This window comes from Moschus berezovskii, chromosome 2, assembly GCF_049115385.1.
Source record: "Moschus berezovskii isolate FMDL1 chromosome 2, NW_MosBer_1.0, whole genome shotgun sequence".
NCBI classification, from domain to species: domain Eukaryota; kingdom Metazoa; phylum Chordata; class Mammalia; order Artiodactyla; family Moschidae; genus Moschus; species Moschus berezovskii.
In genome coordinates this window covers 81,149,078-81,168,990 of record NC_142461.1, presented here as the reverse complement: position 1 = coordinate 81,168,990, position 19,913 = coordinate 81,149,078, and the positions used below count along the sequence as shown (strand labels likewise).

Genomic DNA, 19,913 nt, shown 5'->3' with positions numbered 1-19,913 from the left:
AGACCCTGGTTCAATTCCTGGGTCAGGAAGATCTGCTGGGGAACGGATAGGTTACCCACTCCAGTATTTTTGGACTTCCCTTGTGGCTCAGCTGGTAAAGAGTCTGCCTGCAGTGCGGGAGACCTGGGTTCAATCCCTGGGTTAGGAAGAAACCCTGGAGAATGGAAAGGCTACCCACTCTAGTATCCTGGCCTAGAGAATTCCATGGACTGTATAGTCCATGGGGTCTCAAAGAGTCTGACATGACTGAGTGACTTTCACTTTCATAAACAATAGCATCTGTGACTGAAGGATATTGAAAACAAGAGAAGGAGGTGGAAATGCAACATCTTGGAAGACCCTTTATTCAAGTGGTAATTTAAATGGTGTGAGAAGTTAGGTTGCTGTTTTAATGAGACAGGAAGGGGAAGAATGAAGGGCTGAGATAGCTGGCTTCTGATTCTCCTGGGGTTTCCTAAGTGGCCAAATATCATTTTGCTGACATCTCCTAAAAGTCATCTTTTGATACAAGAAAGCTAGGGGAAGGAACAATTGAATCTCACTTGTCACCATGGAAATTTAGTGATAAATCACTGTAGCCACAGAGCCCCTAAGAAAAAGCAAGGGAATAGACTGAAGTATCAAGCATTGCAGTATAAAATACCCAATTATGTGTGGATCTCTTTTAGTTCCTACTAAGACAAGCAATATTGATGAATTTGCCAAGAAAAGATGGCAGTGAACAAGAATGAAGCATATTATAGTTGTGACATGGAAGAATAGAAGGTGTATACAGGATAAACGTCAGAGTAGATAGCATGTTAAACATGGAAGAATGTTTAAGAGTAAGGATCAAGGGCTGTCAATCATTAAGTGGTGTTTGAATATACCATATTGACTAGGCCAGAAAACTGGGAAGATTTAAGCATTGAAAACGCCACCAGTTCTACACAGACAAGCTGAGTCGCTGAAGAATGAGAAGAAAATACAATATATCTATAGGGAGCAACAAGAGATTAGTCCTGTTAAAGTCAGCCTTAGAAAATAATACTGTGGCTGTATTAAAATGCTTTCAAGATGTTTCCAATGTCTTATTATATATTGAAACTATTAAAATAGTATGTATATAATTACAACAAAAACTATTATCATTATATACACATGATATAATATGTATTGCAATTATGACTACATATTATATACATCTCATAATTTTATATATACTTATATATAGATGACAACAGTATATTCAGGAGGGCAGTGGTATATTGTTATCATGTTTTCTAAATGTCATTAGTCAAAGATATGCATTTTAGTGCACGTTTGTCATTTATTGTTAGCCTTTATTAAGTAGTGAAACATACCTGAGATAGTCCATCTTACACAATAGCAACATTTTTTTTTTTACAGGCCCACATACTATTATGCAAAATTCACTCACATTTGATTGTCTCATTTATTCAATTATCATATGTATCTGAGTTCCTATTTAAATGTCTGGAGATGGTGGAAGAAGTAAGACAATATCCCATGATCTGCAAAGTGCCTAACACATATTTATAATATTAGCAATTTACTATAAAATTTGCTTTTGGGCCTCTTTGTTTATGAATCTCTTATAATGAATTAACTTTTTAAATTGAGTTGGAAATATTCCAGGCATAGATATGGAGAAAGTTGGAATAGCAGCAGAGCAATTAACTGCCAGCTATGTTTTAGTTTAATATGCCTTCTAATTTTTTATATCGACATAGGATAATTAGCCCATTGTCATTTCATCATCTGATGATGATCATTTCCCTTGTTAAGTGTTCAGCAGGGACATTTTACTTCAGCAATGATTTCTGCTCTTAAAAATAAGAAAATTTCATTGTTATTGAAGTCATTTAGTAATCTGGAGCAAAGGTTTGGAAATATTTAAGAAATCTCAACATCTGTTCTATTTTCATCAGCAACAAATATATATGGTATGTCTGCCTTCTAAGTAATTGATATACAAAATAAAATTATTTCATAACTTTGCATTATTAAAAAGTAACTGGCACTCCAATGGATTTTAAAGTACCAAGTAATTTTATCAACTAGATAGAGGTTTATGTCGAGAGACAAGCTACATCTGCCTTATTTGAATTTCTAGTACTTTCACACTGAATTTATATCAGAAGATTATTTGTATAACATGACAGTTATACTAATTGTATTCTAAAAATTCTCCTCAGATGCTCACACTCACACTGATATAACTTTTGAACTTATCACCAAGAGTTTATGATAATATACTGAGTAGAGAAATTGGAGTCTGGAAGCTTTTATTCTCTGCCACTAAGTCTATGGCTTTGAAAGTTGCTTTTATTTTCTGACTATAGCTTCTTAGATTTTGTGCAAGTCGTTTCCTATAGCTCCTTTCAATTCCAAGGCAGGATGTTTATGCCTTCACTACTATCAAAGGGAAAGACCAGTTTATATGATGGCCCTATTTTGTAATCCTTATTATAGAATCCAGATCAGCCTTCTGAAACGTGCTCTGTAAAGGCTTCTTGGCTATCAGTCTAACTTGTTTAGATGAGATTTATGAAAAACCTGGTTAATCCTTCATGTATGGGATTCCCTATCTATTTTAGATCTCAGGAATAGGTAATATCAGACCAAGGCAGTGTAGGAAGAACATTTTAGAAATACTAGGGAAAATGCCACATTTAAATTTTCTTTCCAAATGGGTTATGTTCCAGGTATAGTCTTTTTTTGGTTCTTTTAAACAAGAAAAAATGCTATCATGCCAAGTTCTAAAAATTCATCTTTTACTTTATCCCATAAAGATTTAAGGCAAGGTAAACGATAAGAGAATACAATAACTTAGGATCTTTTCTCATAACAAAATTACATTTTCCTCAAGAGAGAATTTCTTTTTGAGAGAACTAGTGGCAAAAGATTCTAAGGCATTTAGATGAGAGTTAGAAACGCATTCGGAGAAGGCAATGGCAAGCCACTCCAGTATTCTTGCCTAGAAAATCCCATGGATGGAGGAGCCTGGTAGGCTGCAGTCCGTGGAGTCACTAAGGGTCGGACACTACTGAGCGACTTCACTTTCACTTTTCACTTTCACACATTGGAGAAGGAAATGGCAACCCACTCCAGTGTTCTTGCCTGGAGAATACCAGGGAAGGGGGAGCCTGGTGGGCTTCCGTCTATGGGGTCACACAGAGTCGGACATGACTGAAGTGACTTAGCAGCAGCAGCAGCAGAAACACATTAGCTACCCTATTCTTTGATGACATTTGTGTATGTATAAATAATTCAGTATTATTATTTCTGGCATTTTTAAAAAGCATGGCATTGCATACAGAATTTCCATTTCTACTGAAAAATGCTTTTCTGAGCAAGTCTCTCAGTTCCTTTACTCCCCTATTGGAACAGAATAATTAAAAATGTTAAAACAAGTCTCTATAGATCAAATGTTCTGTGGCTTTGTTGGGCAAATACCTTGATCTACTGGCTATACAATTTTCTTTATAACCTTGAATTAACAACATCCAGCCCTGCCCATAGCAGAGTGTGTAAAAGCCTGTGAGGCCATTGCTATTTAGCACATGATAAACACACTTGTTCTTAATTAGAATAAAAGCAAATGAGAATATTAAAGGAAGGATTATCATGTTTCAATACCCTCAAATCATGAAATTAAAGATTTTACTGCTGTTTTTAAAATATCTAATCTGTTTTAAATACACTGTCTCAGTTTAGTATTTAATACAAATATCCAATGATATTTGCCATTATTCAAAAACTGAGCATCTATTTATTTATTTATTTTACTAGAATTTATTTTCCCTGAGAATAAAACCACATGTGTCTGCAAATGAAAGGAGAGTGAAACAGATTCAGCATGGGTGGATACAAAGAGAAAAAGGGTTTTCTTTTTTATTATTACCGTAAAGTAAAATAGACATTGCTAGCTGTGTGCTTTGAACAATTAACTTAACTTTTCAGGGCTTTAATGCCAATCCCTGTAATATGTGAACACATTACTTCCTCAGTACTATGGGAGGCAATGATACAGCTTCGCAGTAAAAATACAGATCGTGGTGTCAGGTTATCTCGGTTCAAGTTTAAGACTAGCTCTTTTACCTGCTTGGTGATTTGTAGTAAGTTTTTTATCCTCTCTCTGCTTCAATTTACTCAGCTAAAAAAGGGTCCAACAATAGTATCTACCTTATATCATTCCCTTCTCCAGGGGATCTTTCTGACCCTGGGATCGAACCCAGGTCTCCTGCATTGCAGGCAGATTCTTTACCGTCTGAGCCACCAGAGAAGAACACCTATCTTATAAAATTGTTAATATTAACTGATGAGCAAATTCAACTACTTGGCATTATCTTCACCTAGTGCCTAACAGCAAACAAAATATCAGTAGCTGGTTCAGTTCAGTTCAGTACAGTTGCTCAGTCATGTCTGACTCTTTGCGACCCCATGGACCGCAGCACACCAAGCCTCCCTGTCCATCCGACACCCAGAGTTTACCCAAATTCATGTCCTTCGAGTCGGTGATACCATCCAACCATCTCATCCTCTGTCGTCCCCTTCTCCTCCTGCCTTCAATCTTTCCCAGCATCAGGGTCTTTTCAAATGAGTCAGCTCTGCCCATCAGGTGGCCAAAGTATTGGAGTTTCAGCTTCAGCATGAGTCCTTCCAATGAACACTCAGTAGTTGATATTTTTTTATTATTGTTATAGTTATTAATATTGCTATTAAGTTGTTTTATAAATTAAAGTGTCATATAGGTGAATATAGTACAAAGACAAAAAAAGAAACTGTTCTTGTTATGCTGTATAAACAAAGGAGTATTTAAAAATGAGGGAGACCCTCCACTTAGTGGCTTGTTTTCATTCTATTGATAAGCATCTTACTTTATTCATAGCCAGAAGTTCACATTTTGAAAATAAAGTCCCAGAGCAGAACAAAACGTTCAATATATATTACATTTTTCAAAGTTCTCCAGTGTTCTCAGAAGGGATATTTATATAGAAATGTAGGAGCCTTCATGATATCAAATATTCAGATGTTACCCGATAGTGAGAAGCCGAGTGATTGTATAGAGCAATATTTAAATACAAGTTGAATTATGCACAATCTTTATGTAGAAATTATGCTTCATATGAATAGTCCTTAAATCTTATTTCTGTTGCCTATTTCTGTTTTACCTGAACAAGAATATTATTGTGTGTGAGACAGGACAGTTGTAAATACAGTTAATGAGAGGGGGAATGAGAGTCTCTCATCATGCCAGATATCAGTTCTATTTAGAGAATCAAAACCAAGCAAGAGGTGATGGTCCCTAGTTATACTGATTATTTGTTAAGAGATAAATTTCTGCACTCCTACCTCATTGTCCAGATGAAACCTATCCCACATAGAAGTTGAGCCAAATAACAAGTCACAATATTTGGCTTAGGTCCTATATGGAACATGGTGAAGCATAATTAAATTAACAGTTAGTAAATTATTGTAAATGGCAGGTAAATGAGGTAAGGCATAATCAAACAACTGCATAAATAAATAGGCAGTTTTCAAAAAAGAATCTCCTTCAGCCTCTTCAATCCTTACCCACCCAATCATGTCCAATAATATCCCCACGTATCCTTTTAGTTCTAGGAGATCTGAATTTTCCAGGGACAGAACTGAAGAATTAGAAAGTCATTAGAATACATAATAAAAAGTCATGAACCAAAGTTTAGACTCTTCAGTTAATAAATAGTCCTGTGTACCCATAGGGAGTAACAAAATGTCTTACATCCTTTAAGTAAATGCATAATATGATTTAGAATTTCAACTGGAAAAATTGTTGTTTTACTTTAATATGTAGATTTTTATGCCTTTTCTTTTACTTTGCTGCTGCATTTTCATTAAACAGTAGGCTATTTATCTTTTGCATTTTTTTTCAATTTGTCTCTAATGCCACTTTCTATTCATGACTTTAAAAATAAATTTGAAAAATCATTATATTATATGCCATAGATGCTTCATGAAATTTTTTTTTTTTTCCTAAACAATTTATTGGTTCTGCCTGGCTAACTTCTTTTTTCTTAATGCCACCTCACGTGGTATGTCATATAAATTTTAGAATGAAATTGCGTGTAATAAAATAACCTTGTGCTATTTTTCTGTCCCCAGAGCCACAGACCTGTACACTGAAAGATTTTCTCTGTGCCAACGGGGACTGTGTTTCTTCAAGGTTTTGGTGTGATGGAGATTTTGATTGTGCAGATGGCTCGGATGAGGTAGGCATTTTTGAGGCATCAAACAAAAAATAAAGTGGTTCCTTCAAATTGTGTTCATAATTATTATTCCATTCAAGGAGTATGACAGGGACAGCTCTGAATGCACTTTACTTCTCACACACTAAGATATGTATTATATCTATGTGCCATGCTGCACACATCCAGCACAGGGAATAGCTCTTGTGCTACTATTGACAGTTAATTTTATAGTCTGTTTTACCTCAAGTAGTGAATGGCTAGATTGGGAATAAGATGTTTGGAAACCCTATTCCCTATAGCTGATGCCTTTGCCATCTGTGAATTTGTTCATAAATTTGCTGCAGTATTTATAGTCAGGACCAATAATTTTATGCATTTTAAACAGTTTCTTCTCCCCAGACTCTTTCTTCAGTAGATATAGTCCTACAGACTTAGATGTGGGTCATCAATTTTTATGAAACCGCAGATTTAGCTTTGCTTAGATGATGACTCACAATCCATTTATAATAAGTTCTATGTACACACAGTTAAGTGAAGAAGTTTAGAATTTCTCTGGATAATTCTGTAATCTCAGGTTGTGCTAACATTATATAAACCTTCACACAATTCATTATTTATGCATCTATGTATTGGGGTTTCAGATACTAATTACTCCATGATGCTTTAAAAATAATACATGACACACAGTAATAGTCACTTTACATTGTTTTCTCAGTGATTTCTCATGTTACTATCAGGAATGCAGCACTTGTACAATCAAGTCCAGCCACAGAAGGGAAAATGAGGTCTGTGGTCCTTAGTGGCCGCCATGGCTCCTCCTGACACACAAGGACTGCCTACACTTCTGCAACTCTGATTGACACCAATATGTACTCAGCCTCAAAAAGGGCCCCCACTGTCTATACAATCAGCAGGAAGAATCTTCCCAGATGCTCTGGAGATTTCTGTGTTTCAAGTCCAGCTTCCTTATGTATCCACTGATTACCTGCCTCTTCAGAAGACCCTGAAGGTCTCTGATAGTTACAGAAACCACACAAACTAAATATTCCCCAACCTTCAGGGAGTCTTATCAAAATTGGACAATTCTTCTCCATTCTCTCACTATTTTGGAAAAGTCCCCCTAATCATGTACAAGTCTAGATTTTGGAACCGAATGCACTTTATTTCTCACCTGAAGGTCTGAAACCTTAAAACTTGAGGCTGCAAAGGTCTCTTAGGAGAAGGTGAAAAATACTACTTCTGTTCATTGGGCTAGTCGCAAAAGAAGTCAAACAAAATTTTTAAAAATCCACAGAGAAGTTAAAGTCTTACAGTGTCCAGTTACATATTTACTTAGTATCTATATTTATTCAAAAATTTTATTAAATGTTTCACAGTCAGGAAAATATATTTCATATAAATTCATCCATACCATTAAAATGTTTTGTCTTTGTTATATATATATGTTCCATCAGCACCATGTAATTGTGAAACATCAAAAGGTGGGGATATATTACTGAAGGCTTGTGATTTCATCTTGCATGTTTTTTACTAGATGTCCAACATACATAAACAAAATTAAGCACTTCTCTTTTCAAAATGTTATTCATGTGAAAGTAGACATCCTATCCATGCTATTTCTTTCATGCTACAGTTCATGGATGCAGTTCTTGGTGGCTGAATATATGTCCATTATCCAGATATTTTTATGCTAATGTCCCTAGGGAATCAAGTTAACTCTCTTAAAAGTAGTCTTTCTCTACATTTATAGACTTTTGATACTGTATATATGTAACTAAGTGGCTAACATTACAGGCAGTTGATTTCTGTTTCCTTTCTAAAATCTAGAATGACAGGTTGCATTGTCAGCAAATAAAAAAGTGAGTTGAACAGATGGCTAGAAAGCATAATTACACACAGGATATTCTTATACTGGGAACAAAAGAGAAAATTGTAAGGATTACTTTTTGTATGAATGTTAACTGAATTATTTTATTAATTTCCAGCCAAAATAATAAAGAAACCAAAAACTTGGATCAACATAATTTTGTATCAGGTTAGTTTCAAGCACAGAGAAGAACTATTTAAAGTGAATTTAAAATACATTTGACCTCTGTGTCCAGTATAACATATTGTAAGGACAAAAAGAAATGCAAAAGAATCTTAATTATATTCATACATGTGTTTTATAAATAACATTGGTTTTGCTAATTTGAAATCCATGTCTTAGAGTGTACAATAGTTCTAATGCAAAATTATTTTAATATTACTAACACTCAAATTTTTTAAGTAAAATAAAGGAAATATGAACATAGAAAAAATGCAAGTAAATAAAAACCCTGTAATTAAATTCAAAAGTATCAGCTTGAGATCTTGATTTATTTTTCTCTTTTTAAAAATATATATTTTTAGCTCTGCCACTGAAAAATCCTAAAACCAATGACATCACAGCTTTAAAGACTATCTCTAGTATTCATATCATGACCTCTAACTACATTACCCAATTAACAGAATCAAAACTCCTTTGAGAAATGTTTAATTCTAGATCTGTGAATGGAAATTAACAAAATGAGCCACTAACATCTTGTCAAGCCAGAAAACAAGACTATTGGGATAGTGTCCAAAATACATAGGAGCAAAATTGCAAGGTTTTCTATATACAAAAGGGACAATTTGAGCCTTAGGAAAAAAAATGACTGTAATGTACTGAAATATAATATTGTATACAAATATATGAGTTGATAATAATATTTAAACAAAAAGCTCAATTGTTACTTTGGAGGTTTCTAAGTAACTTTCTTAGTATTTACTCAGCCAAATTCAGAATGTGAGACATTCTATAGAGCAAATGACCTGTTTTTCCCAAGTAGTAAATGGCATTCAAAAAAATTAGGGAATGGAAAAGAGTTACACATTAAAAGAAACTCAAATCAAATTCAATGTATAGGTTCTTTTAGATTTTTCTTTTACCAAACAGTATATTTCTACAGTTGAGAAAATTAGCACATTTTTTAAGTGGATTGGGAATAACTTTAAAATTTTTCTATTAATACCATGATAGTATTAATTTTCTGAAGCTATTGTCATTATGTTAAAGTTCAAAATATAAACAAACTGGGAGAGAGGCTTATGAAACATAAATAGCTAAGTGTGGATAATTGTTAAATATGCATGATGAGCACATGGGTTTTATTATTCTGTTCTCTCTGTTTTTCTGTGTGTTTTAAGATGTCTAAGATAATGATTAAAAACCCCACCAATATAGACACAGACACATGCATCAACTATATGCAATATATTATAAATCAAAATCTTCTGACGGTAGAAAAAGTATCTAGAAGTATTACCTTCTGTGTTATTGTCATTACAAATAGAACAGTGTCATTGATTATTGAACTCTTTTACTTGAATTAGCCCTTTTGCTGAGAAAAGCATTAACTAATTCTACAAAATATACTGAGCAGTTATCATAATCATTGTGTGATATTAGAATCTTGATTCATAGACACTATCTCTATCCTGTGTATATGTGCGGGTGCATACATGCAGTTGCTTTAGTCATGTCTGGCTCTTTGTGACTCTATGGACTGTAGCCTGCCAGGCTCCTGTGTCCATGGAATTCTCTAGGCAAGCATACTGGATTGCATTGCCATAAATTACATAAAATTTTAATATATATTCCTCATTTTCTACATTTGCTACTTCATTCATTTGATCATTTATTCAGCAAATTTTAATGGAATGCTTACTTATTAAATGTATCCCAGGCATGGTAATGGACATGGAAAAGGAAAGTGGTGAACAAAATCTGAAATTACTTCCTCATGACCCGTACATGGGCTATTTTTCCAATGTCATTCACCATTACATAGCTCACCCCTTGGATACATCACATTTCTATTTATCCTTATGCGTGAAAAAGCTTTTCTTAGTTTCATTTCTATTTAAAATTCCTCTGTGAAGTCTTTCTTAAGACCTTTAAGAACTCATGTTTTTAAAGCATATTCATTTATTTTGACAGTGTATTTTATTGAACTTGTTGGTTTAAATGCTGGTCTTCTATTAGTCTATGAGTTTACCAAATATGGGGAGGAATCATCCTTTTCTTTACGTTATTATTTAAGAAACTCTTGCAGGCAACCCAGGTTCAATCCCTGGGTCAGAAGACCAAATGGAGAAGGAAATGGCAACCCACTCCAGAATTCTAGCCTGGAGAATCCCACAGACGGGGATCCTGACAGGTTACAATCAGGGGAGCCTGATAGGCTATGGTCCATGCAGTCACGAACAGTCGGACACCACTGAGTGAGTAACACTTAGCCGGTTTTACCAACATTATTATTTAAGAAGTCCTCGTCCATGGTAAATCTTCAATACTTGGGAAAAGAAGGGAGGAAGGAAAGAAGAAAATCAGTTACATAGCAGACAGTCTAATTAAACTGTCATCAGCAGAGGAAACTATAGGAATTTGAAAAATAAGCTCTTATTTCTTACATGGGATGAGACTGAGAAAAAGCAGGGAGTAACTGTTCATATGCTTCATTCACTGGGAGTTTCACAAGCTGTAAGAGTGCTGCACCTTTTGTGAAAAGAACAGACAAGTACATCTTGGCAACAATAGAAATTGCTAAACAACAGAAAAATATCATCTCAGCAAGATATTTCACTGGAGCATCCCATTTCAACCAGAGTGGTCAGACCCAAGGAAAATGAAGTTCTAATTTCCCTTTCATTGATCTCATATAAAGAACTGAAAGGCCCCCAAAGGTATCACTACTATCTTGTTTGATTTCCAAATAAAATCTGGATGCTAGCTGGCCAAAAATGATAATTCTGACTTCATTTCACAGTTCTCTAAGAACAAATATCAGAAGAATGGAAAAGGAGTATGAACAGCAAACAAAGTATAAAAGAATAAGGACAGAGGGAGAAAAGTGGGGATAGGGGAAAGAAATAACACAAGGGGAACTTTTGTTGATGCAAGAGAGAAATACCCTAGGATTTTTTCTTGTTTCACATTAATCTTTCCACCCCATTCCCAAGGAACTGGCTATACTGATTAGAAATATTTTTTAGCCCTTTTATTTCCCCACAATCATCATTGTCACTTCAGTTCATTCGCTCAGTCATGTCCAACTTTTTGTGACCCCATGGACCGCAGCATGCCAGGCTTCTTTGTCCATGACCAGCTCCAGAGCTTGCTCAAACTCATGTCCATTGAGTTGGTGATGCCATCCAACCAGCTCATCCTCTGTCGTCCCCTTCTCTTCCTGCCTCCAATCTTTCCCAGCATCAGGGTCTTTTCCAATGAGTCAGTTCTTCACATCAAAGTATTGGAGCTTTGGCATCAGTGCTGCCAATGAATAATCGACAGTGATTTCCTTTAGGATTGGCTGGTTGGATCTCCTTCGAGTCCAAGGGACTCTCAAGTGTCTTCTCCAGAATCACAGTTCTAAAGCATCAATTCTTTGGCGCTCAGCTTTCTTTATGGTCCAACTCTCACATCCATACATGACTACTGGAAAAACCGTAGCTTTGACTAGACAGACTTTTGTTGGCAAAGTAATGTCTCTGCTTTTTAATATGCTGTTTAGGTTGGTCATAGCTTTTCTTCCAAGGAGCAAGTGTCTTTAAATTCATGGCTGCAGTCACCATCTGCAATGATTTTGGACCCCAAGAAAATAAAGTCTGTCATTGTTTCCATTGTTTCTCCATTTATTTTCATGAAGTGGTGGGACTGGATGCCATGATCTTCGTTTTTCAAACGTTGAGTTTTAAAGTGGCTTTTTCAACCTTCTCTTTCATCTTCATCAAGAGGTTCTCTAATTCCTCTTCGTTTTCTGCCATAAGGGTGGTGTCATCTGCATATCCAAGGTTATTGACATTTCTCGTTGTCACTTATAACTATTAAAATTACATTACCCCATAACTGTTTGGAGTATGACCACTCAGCAACGTAATTACTTGATGAAACCATGGGATTTATGTTCTTTTTATATTTCTCTGTTTTATTATGACTAACAGAGACAAACAAAACTGGAAAATGATTATAATGTTTTTTAGTGACAAGCTTCAGTGTGACTATCTGAGATTCTTGTATGTGTTTGTTGGGGTTGAAGATATTTATCTAAAATTTTAATTTTAATTATGTTTGTGTTGTTTTTGTCAGAGAAATTGTGAAACAAGTTGTTCCAAAGATCAATTCCAGTGTTCCAATGGTCAGTGTATATCAGCAAAATGGAAATGTGATGGCCATGAAGACTGTAAATATGGAGAAGATGAGAAAAACTGTGAGCCAGGTAAAATGCTTGAGTTAATATTTCATTTAAATAATATTTTAACTCTCAAATTTAAATTTCAGCAAAGATATGTATAAAACAGTGGCAAATAATGCACATTTTACTATTTTAAAGAAATAATCTGAAATATCTGTAGATAAATTAATTGGTGTGCCCTTTGTATGTTTTGAAAGTGTTTTGGCTGGCAAGATTGATATTATTTCAAGATCCAAGCAATACACACCTAAATTTGATTTTCTATATATTCTCTATATTTTTCTATATCTTTTAGAGTTGTTTTTCCAAGATAGTGGAACGAAAAAGGTTAAAATTATAAATGTGATAAAAATCAGGTTTCAATTCTGGAAATTAAGGTTATGAAATAGATATAGAAGGTGTATTATTTCTTTTACATCTTGGTCCAAAGTAAAAATTAAGATTCAAAATAAGAGTATAGAGGAAAAAATACCCAGTTCATACGTTTCTATTCCTTAAACATGACTTTAAATATATATATATATATATATATATATACACACACATATATTAAATTAGCTTTTATACTTGGGAATTTTAATAACATTATTCTATGGGAAAAAATACTGGGAAATATCACTTTGTAATCTATCTATCTATCTATCTATATATATATATATAACCATATATATATATATATGGTTATAAGTAGTTTCATAGTGTAATAATTATTTTTAGGGACTAAGTTAGAACTGCAGATGACCTCACACGCACTTTTCTAATAGCCCGGGACCATGCCCATGATCCACATTGCTAACTGATCACATCTTTGTTCTTACTGAATTCAGACATAGTCCCAGCTCATTAATACAGATCCCTAGGCAACCACTGCCAATTAAAAGGAGTTAAAACATAAGGGAAAAGCTTTTTAGCATCCCTAGACTCAGCAATTTAGAGCACAAAGCCATTACATAAGTACCTTTGGCTACCTAGTGATCTATATAAGGCCAAGAACCCCAGAATTTGAATGCAGGCTTAACAAACTGAAACCCCTAGACAGAGAAAGGTGTCATCATTCCTGTGTTAATTAATTACATTGGGTATTGGCTATAACTTATTTATCTACAATTTAAAATGTTTCCATGTCATAAAAGAATTATTTCAAATTCTATAGACTCTAATTATGCATATGTTCATATTTAAAACCCGAAGTTAAAAAAAGAAAAAAACTTCTTAAAACTTATACAAATAGCCAAATAGATATCATAGGATCTATGAGACCATGCCAAGATTTTCACGTTTAGCTTTATACAATGCATATATTAATTAACATCCTCAAAGTTTACTAAATCTTATTATACTTTTGAAAATAATTTGAGGCTTTGATATTTTAAATAAATTTAAAATTATAAGATAATGCATTTAACTCTTCAAAAATCAAAGTAATAAAGGATATAGAGAGGTTTTTCCCCCTTTTTTTCTTTAGTGATTTGAATACTTATGAACAGACCATTACATCATGAGGTATATTTAATACAATACAATAATATTGTAAAGCTCATTTTAACTCAGTGTTTAATATCAGATGTTGAATATAATTCAATATAAACTTTTCATTACTATCTGTAATTTTCTATGCTTATTTATGCTTTTATCTATCAACATTCATTCTATTCACTAAACATAAATCTCAACTTTATACTCAGCTTCTCCTACTTGCTCGTCAAGTGAATATATATGTGCCAGCAGAGGATGCATTTCAGCATCTTTGAAATGTAATGGAGAATATGACTGTGCTGATGGTTCAGATGAGGTAAAATCTAGCTTTTGATTAAAATCTCTGAATTATGTGAATTAGGTTTGAGAAAGCAAATGTAATAAGCAATAGAGAGACAGAATCTTGATTCTTAGCACTGTCTAAAATGTCAAGACAAGAACATTGAATACAGTAATTTCAGCAAATGCCTGAATCTTCATGCTGCCCATAGACTAAACTGTATTGTCATTTGCAGAGGCGATATTCATTAATTAAAAGTAAAATGAAGCCCACACAGCATAATAAATCTCCAGCATTGTCAGTTGCATATTTACTTTGCTTGTGACTATATCATTATCAGTAGTTAAAACTGTAGCACGGTTTGTATTTGAACAGATGGACTGTGTGACTGAGTGTAAGGAAGATCAGTTTCGATGCAGAAATAAAGCCCACTGTATTCCAATTAGATGGCTTTGTGATGGAATTCACGACTGTGTGGATGGCAGCGACGAAGAGAACTGTGACAGAGGTAAGGTACTATTGCATATGTGTGTCTACAAATAAGAGAATGGCAAGAATGGTAGTTAAGATGCTATGCAGAATATTTACATCATGTGCTAAAGGCAGAGGATAAGATAATTAAAATGATTCTCCTTTTCTAGTTTCATTACATAATGGAGGTGATGGTTTAGTCTCTATGTCATGTCTGACGCTTGCAACCCTATGCACTGTAGCCCACCAAGCTCCTCAGGCCATGGGATTTCCCAGGCAAGAATACTGGCATGGGTATCCGTTTCCTTCTCCAGGGGATCTTCCTGACCCAAGGATCAAACCCCCACCTCTTGCATTGCAGGTAAATTCTTTATTGACTGACCCACCAGGAAAGCCTCTCAACACAAAATACAGTGTTCTAAATAAGCAAAATCTGGATCATTTTCAGATAAGAATATACATCCATTGTCATATAACAAACAACTAAAATGCAAATGTTTTTTGAGTATCTATCATGGGTATGACATTCGACTAGATGTTGGATCAGGGATGGAAATGTGAGAAGAGGTCAGGGAACATAGCCACTGTAGCCATTCCTACCAAAGTATTTTCTTGGCACATTTTTCTCCCACGTTGTTTGCCTTGTTTCTGAAAGAATAGAAACAGCATATGGTATATTATATCACACATACTAATATGCTAGATCATATATAGTTTGTAGGTTGGGCCCCAAATTTGTTTCTTGCCATATGGTTGAGAAAACAACCTATATTATTTGAAGTCTGGAAGAAACTTTCAATTTTATAGCATCATTTTTTTCTAGTTATGTGAAAATATTTCCTGACATATAACTTTTTAGTTGCAAATCACCACATTAAAAGCAACAATTATTGCTATTTTACAGTTAATAAGAGGAAAGCAAAGAAATTGTAGGGTGAATCTTAAAATGTCCATGAATGATAGCATTCTTATTATTTTCATAATGTTAGATATATTAACACATTTTTACTTAAAAAATCCTCTAAACTTTACATTTTAGAATATTTGAAACATCATCAACAGAGATATGTCACTATTGATATATGTTGCAAAGCATTTGAACAGGCACTCTGTTTATAAAGTTTAAATGTATCTAAAATATTTACTTCTGTAAATATCTAGTCACTCAAGGAAAAATATCTTCTACCTTCTTTAATATTAGATCAAACCTTTATGATTTACTATATTTCTATTCCAAATCTGATAAAGTATTATTATATCAGCAGAAGAAACCCTAGTTCTTATTTGGAATCTTCAGTGCATTATAGAAAATCATAAAAGATTAAACTTCCATAATATCTGCTTCTACTTTTGCTTAAGTTCTCACACTCGCTGTCTGTAATTGGTTACTCTGGAGAAAGTGAAAGGTTGTTGCTGAATCACGCAAAGGCACCAGGATTCTTGGCCTCCGGAGGAGAAGAATTCAATCTGGGGCCAGAGAAGAATTCAATCTGGGGCCAGAGAAGAGGCTTGATTGCTCAGAGCTTTTGTGTAATAAAGTTTTATTAAAGCATAAAGGAGATAGAGAAAGCTTCTGACATAGACATCAGAAGGGGGTAGAAAGAGTACCCGCTTGCTAGTGTTAGCAATGGAGTTATATACTCTCCAATGAATCTAAAGAATGTCTGGAGGTTGTAAAGACCAGACCTACTGCCATAATTTACATTTTAAAATAACAGGATTAGCCAGAAGGCTTAATCCAGAGACTGCCTTCAGGCAGGATACATTATTGTTATATAATCCTTATAAAGACCAGACCTACTCCCATAATTTACATTTTAAGATAACATGATTAGCCAAATTTAATCTAGAGACTGTCCTCAGGCAGGATACATAATCCTAAGGAATGCAGAAGAAAAATAAGTTTGTCCTTTTCTCCTCCTTGAGAATTCCAGACCCCTCTTTCCTTGGGGACCCCTAGACTTCTTATCAACCTGCCTAGGAAATGACTCTCAAAAGCAAACTTTGTGAACATTCTGGGACCAAAAACTCATCTTATAGTCAAAGACTTTAGGGAGAGGATTAACTTTCTTGTCATTTGGTATTTTCTCATTAATAAATTCCATCCCCTCAGCTTCAGTCACTCACCAGTCTTGTTCTTTTCCTCGTTTTTCCTATCTAGGCTTATTGGTGACCCAGTTGGTCACCAATACATCCTACTCACTGCTGCCATGTTCATCTTATGTAAGTGTAACTCTAGTTATGTCAATCTTCACTCAAAGCTCTTCTTGGTTAGATACAAATATCATAACCTGGCAGTCAGGGTTATAAGAGAATGATCCCATTTCACCTTCTGTATCATTTGACTAAATTTCCCTGTTGGAATATGTTTCTGTGCAAACAAAATGTGGAAATACATTTCAGGCAGTGGGATCATTATATTCAAAGTCACAGAGCTGAGGGAAACTTGACCCATTTAGGAACCACAAGTAATTGAAAAGTCATGCTATGGAACTTAGTTTTAATATTACTCATATTGAGGCGTTTTCCAAGGCTTTTGAGGAGTTTTCTAATATTAAGAAAGGAAAGGGTGATGAGATTTGAATTATGTAATAGCACAGAGAATTGACTGAGATGATGGGGAGCAAGAAATCTTGTTTCTTATTTTATCTCCATGGATGTTTCTGTATTCATGTTTTAATACTATCAAGCCCAGCCCCAGTTCTCCAAGAACTGTAGAAATACCTGGAGAGTGAATCTGTACCTGGGAGGGTGGGGAGTGGGGGACAATCCTGTTAGAATTTAGTTACTTTTTAAATATTGGATTTCATACAAATGTGTTTAAACAAAGAATTCTAGGTTAAAAAATCAAACATTAAAGTAAAACATTGAACATTATAGCTTTTGAAATCTGGGATAACTTTCAAATTTACAATGACTCAATTAAATCTTTAAACTTACTGAATAAAAAAAAAAACAGCTGAGGGCTTTGAATTAAACCATTTAGAAATATGTCAAATTTTCTCTCCCCTCTTTATGGCTGCATCTAACATTTCCTTGATTCCTTGCTCCCAGGTAATTAAATTTCAGTGAACTATCTTGGTGGTTTGATCCTATATGGATATGACCAAGTTCAAATTTCTAGCATTTGATTGCTTCCAGGAAGTGGTTTAAGTATTAGATAAAAGCACTTCAAGACATTGAAGAAATAAAATGCCAGAATATACATCTCTTCTGTTACATGTTACTTCCATTCATCTCAAATGTGGACACATGAGCTAACAGGGGCTAAGTGTTGGGGGGTTGAAGGTAAGAGAGCTACAGGGTAAACATGGAGCATTTTCCTTGTGAATCAACTTTGCTGGTTTACTTTAAAGGGAAAGAAACCCCAAATATCATGGAATTAAAAGCAGCATTCACATTTGTAAAGGTAGAACATGTTACCTCAAGGAAATTTGGTGTTTGTTTTGGCCTGAGTTTTCAAACTTTACTCTTTATACCAATTTTGATGGAAAAGATAGTCTTTTTAGCAATTATTAGCTTCTAATTGTAGAAGGTATCAAATTTTATCATACATTTAAGCTTATCTCAACCCAAATTAAGATGAAAACTCTTGATTCTTATTTTCTGTGATGATATATTTGTTCAGATTTCTATGAAAATGCCAAGAGCTCAATTATATTTAGACATAGGTCATTGTTAATTACAATGATAGTTTCTATTTTTCTAACAACCTCCCATTGAGCTGATCAAGAACATGACTAGGAAACTGGAATTTTAATCCAATTAATCTCTTTAAATTATGCCTGTTTTAAATTGTTTATGTGTGCTTCCTGCCATTTCACAATATGCTTTTTAAGTTAGGATATCTCGGAACCCCTTGATGCATTTTTTTAAAATGCAAATTTTTCCTAGTACAATGCGAAGCCTTTAGTAACTTATCATAAAACCTTTGCCTTTGTGTTACAATTATGATTTCATATGTTTTTCTCTTCCTCTTAATAAAAATAGTGGCATGTCTGACACTGATATGGGGACAATTATGTTATCTAATTCAATACCTTTGGGAACTCATATTTTTTCTTTTAACAAGACTGGTGTGCTACCAATCTTTTTTTTTTTTTGAATAATCAAAGGATGTTCACTAATTCTGTCTGAATTTCATCCATTTTTAGAATGAAAAATGTGATGAGATTTAGTCATTAGAATCTTTATTATGAAAGACTATAACTCTATTTCATATCCTGTGGATTTTGATACTGAATTAAGCCAACCCAACACTTACCTCATACCACTATTCATATCTTTTATACTAAAGACTGTTATCTTTTTTTTGTCTGTTTTCAGACACTTATTAAATGGTAATATGTTTTCTTGTATTGATTTTGATGATTGAGATTATTTTAAGGTTTAGGGCATTTTGGAGCTGAAAATTTGGAGTAGGAAATGGCAACCCACTTCAGTATTTTTGCCAAGAAAATCCTATGGACAAAGGAACCCGGAAGGCTACAGTCCATAGGGTCTCAAAAAGTCAGACATGTCTGAATGACTGAGCATGTATAGTTGAACATTGCAAGTGTTTGAAAGAAAGGGGCATCCCAATGCCAGATATTGAGCTGTCAGAAGTCTCACATGGTGGCATTCATCATGCTGGACTCACTAAGAACTTGAATTTATCTGTATCTTAGAGTTTGTTAGTGCTCAAGAATGTCACTGTGAGCTGTGCCAGTTCTGTCAAGCATTTTGTAGGAAAACTTAGAATGGTTATGATAGCATTATAAATTACTGGTCTCAGCTTGAACTATCACTCAAGATTCTAAGCAATCTACCTATATATTTTAAAGCATCTCTCTCTACCATTAACCCTACCAGGTTTTTAAAAAGTTTTTATTTCTCACATTCTACTTCACAGAAGCAGTAAAAATCATGAGCTTATTTTAACATCTGGACACAAAATTAATTAAGCTACCTATTTCTATGCCTAGCCTTTCTTCTTTTCTCTGAAAATAGATTTGTCTCATCTCCAGTCTAAGGATAATCCTTTTATTTGTTTTAGATCTCAAATCCTTCACACTTTCTTGGTTCTCAGAGAACTCACATGAATTACCTTTTCTCTTTGCTGTATCCTCAACCTTACTTTATTTGCTGAATTTTTCTCAGAAGCATTTATATACCTGTTCAGATATCTGTTTTACTCCATACAAGCAACCAAGCTCTCTG

At 34.3% G+C, this 19,913-nt stretch overlaps 1 protein-coding gene across 1 annotated transcript in view; it reads left to right on the top strand.

Moving 5' to 3' along the window:
* LRP1B (LDL receptor related protein 1B) overlaps positions 1 to 19,913 on the top strand; it is a 2,241,805-nt gene that overhangs the window by 2,026,584 nt on the left and 195,308 nt on the right. The window contains exons 68-71 of the mRNA XM_088842364.1: positions 6,148 to 6,254; positions 12,382 to 12,511; positions 14,173 to 14,279; positions 14,619 to 14,751. Coding sequence (XP_088698490.1) covers positions 6,148 to 6,254; positions 12,382 to 12,511; positions 14,173 to 14,279; positions 14,619 to 14,751 — 477 coding nt within the window. The remainder of the gene's footprint in view (positions 1 to 6,147; positions 6,255 to 12,381; positions 12,512 to 14,172; positions 14,280 to 14,618; positions 14,752 to 19,913) is intronic.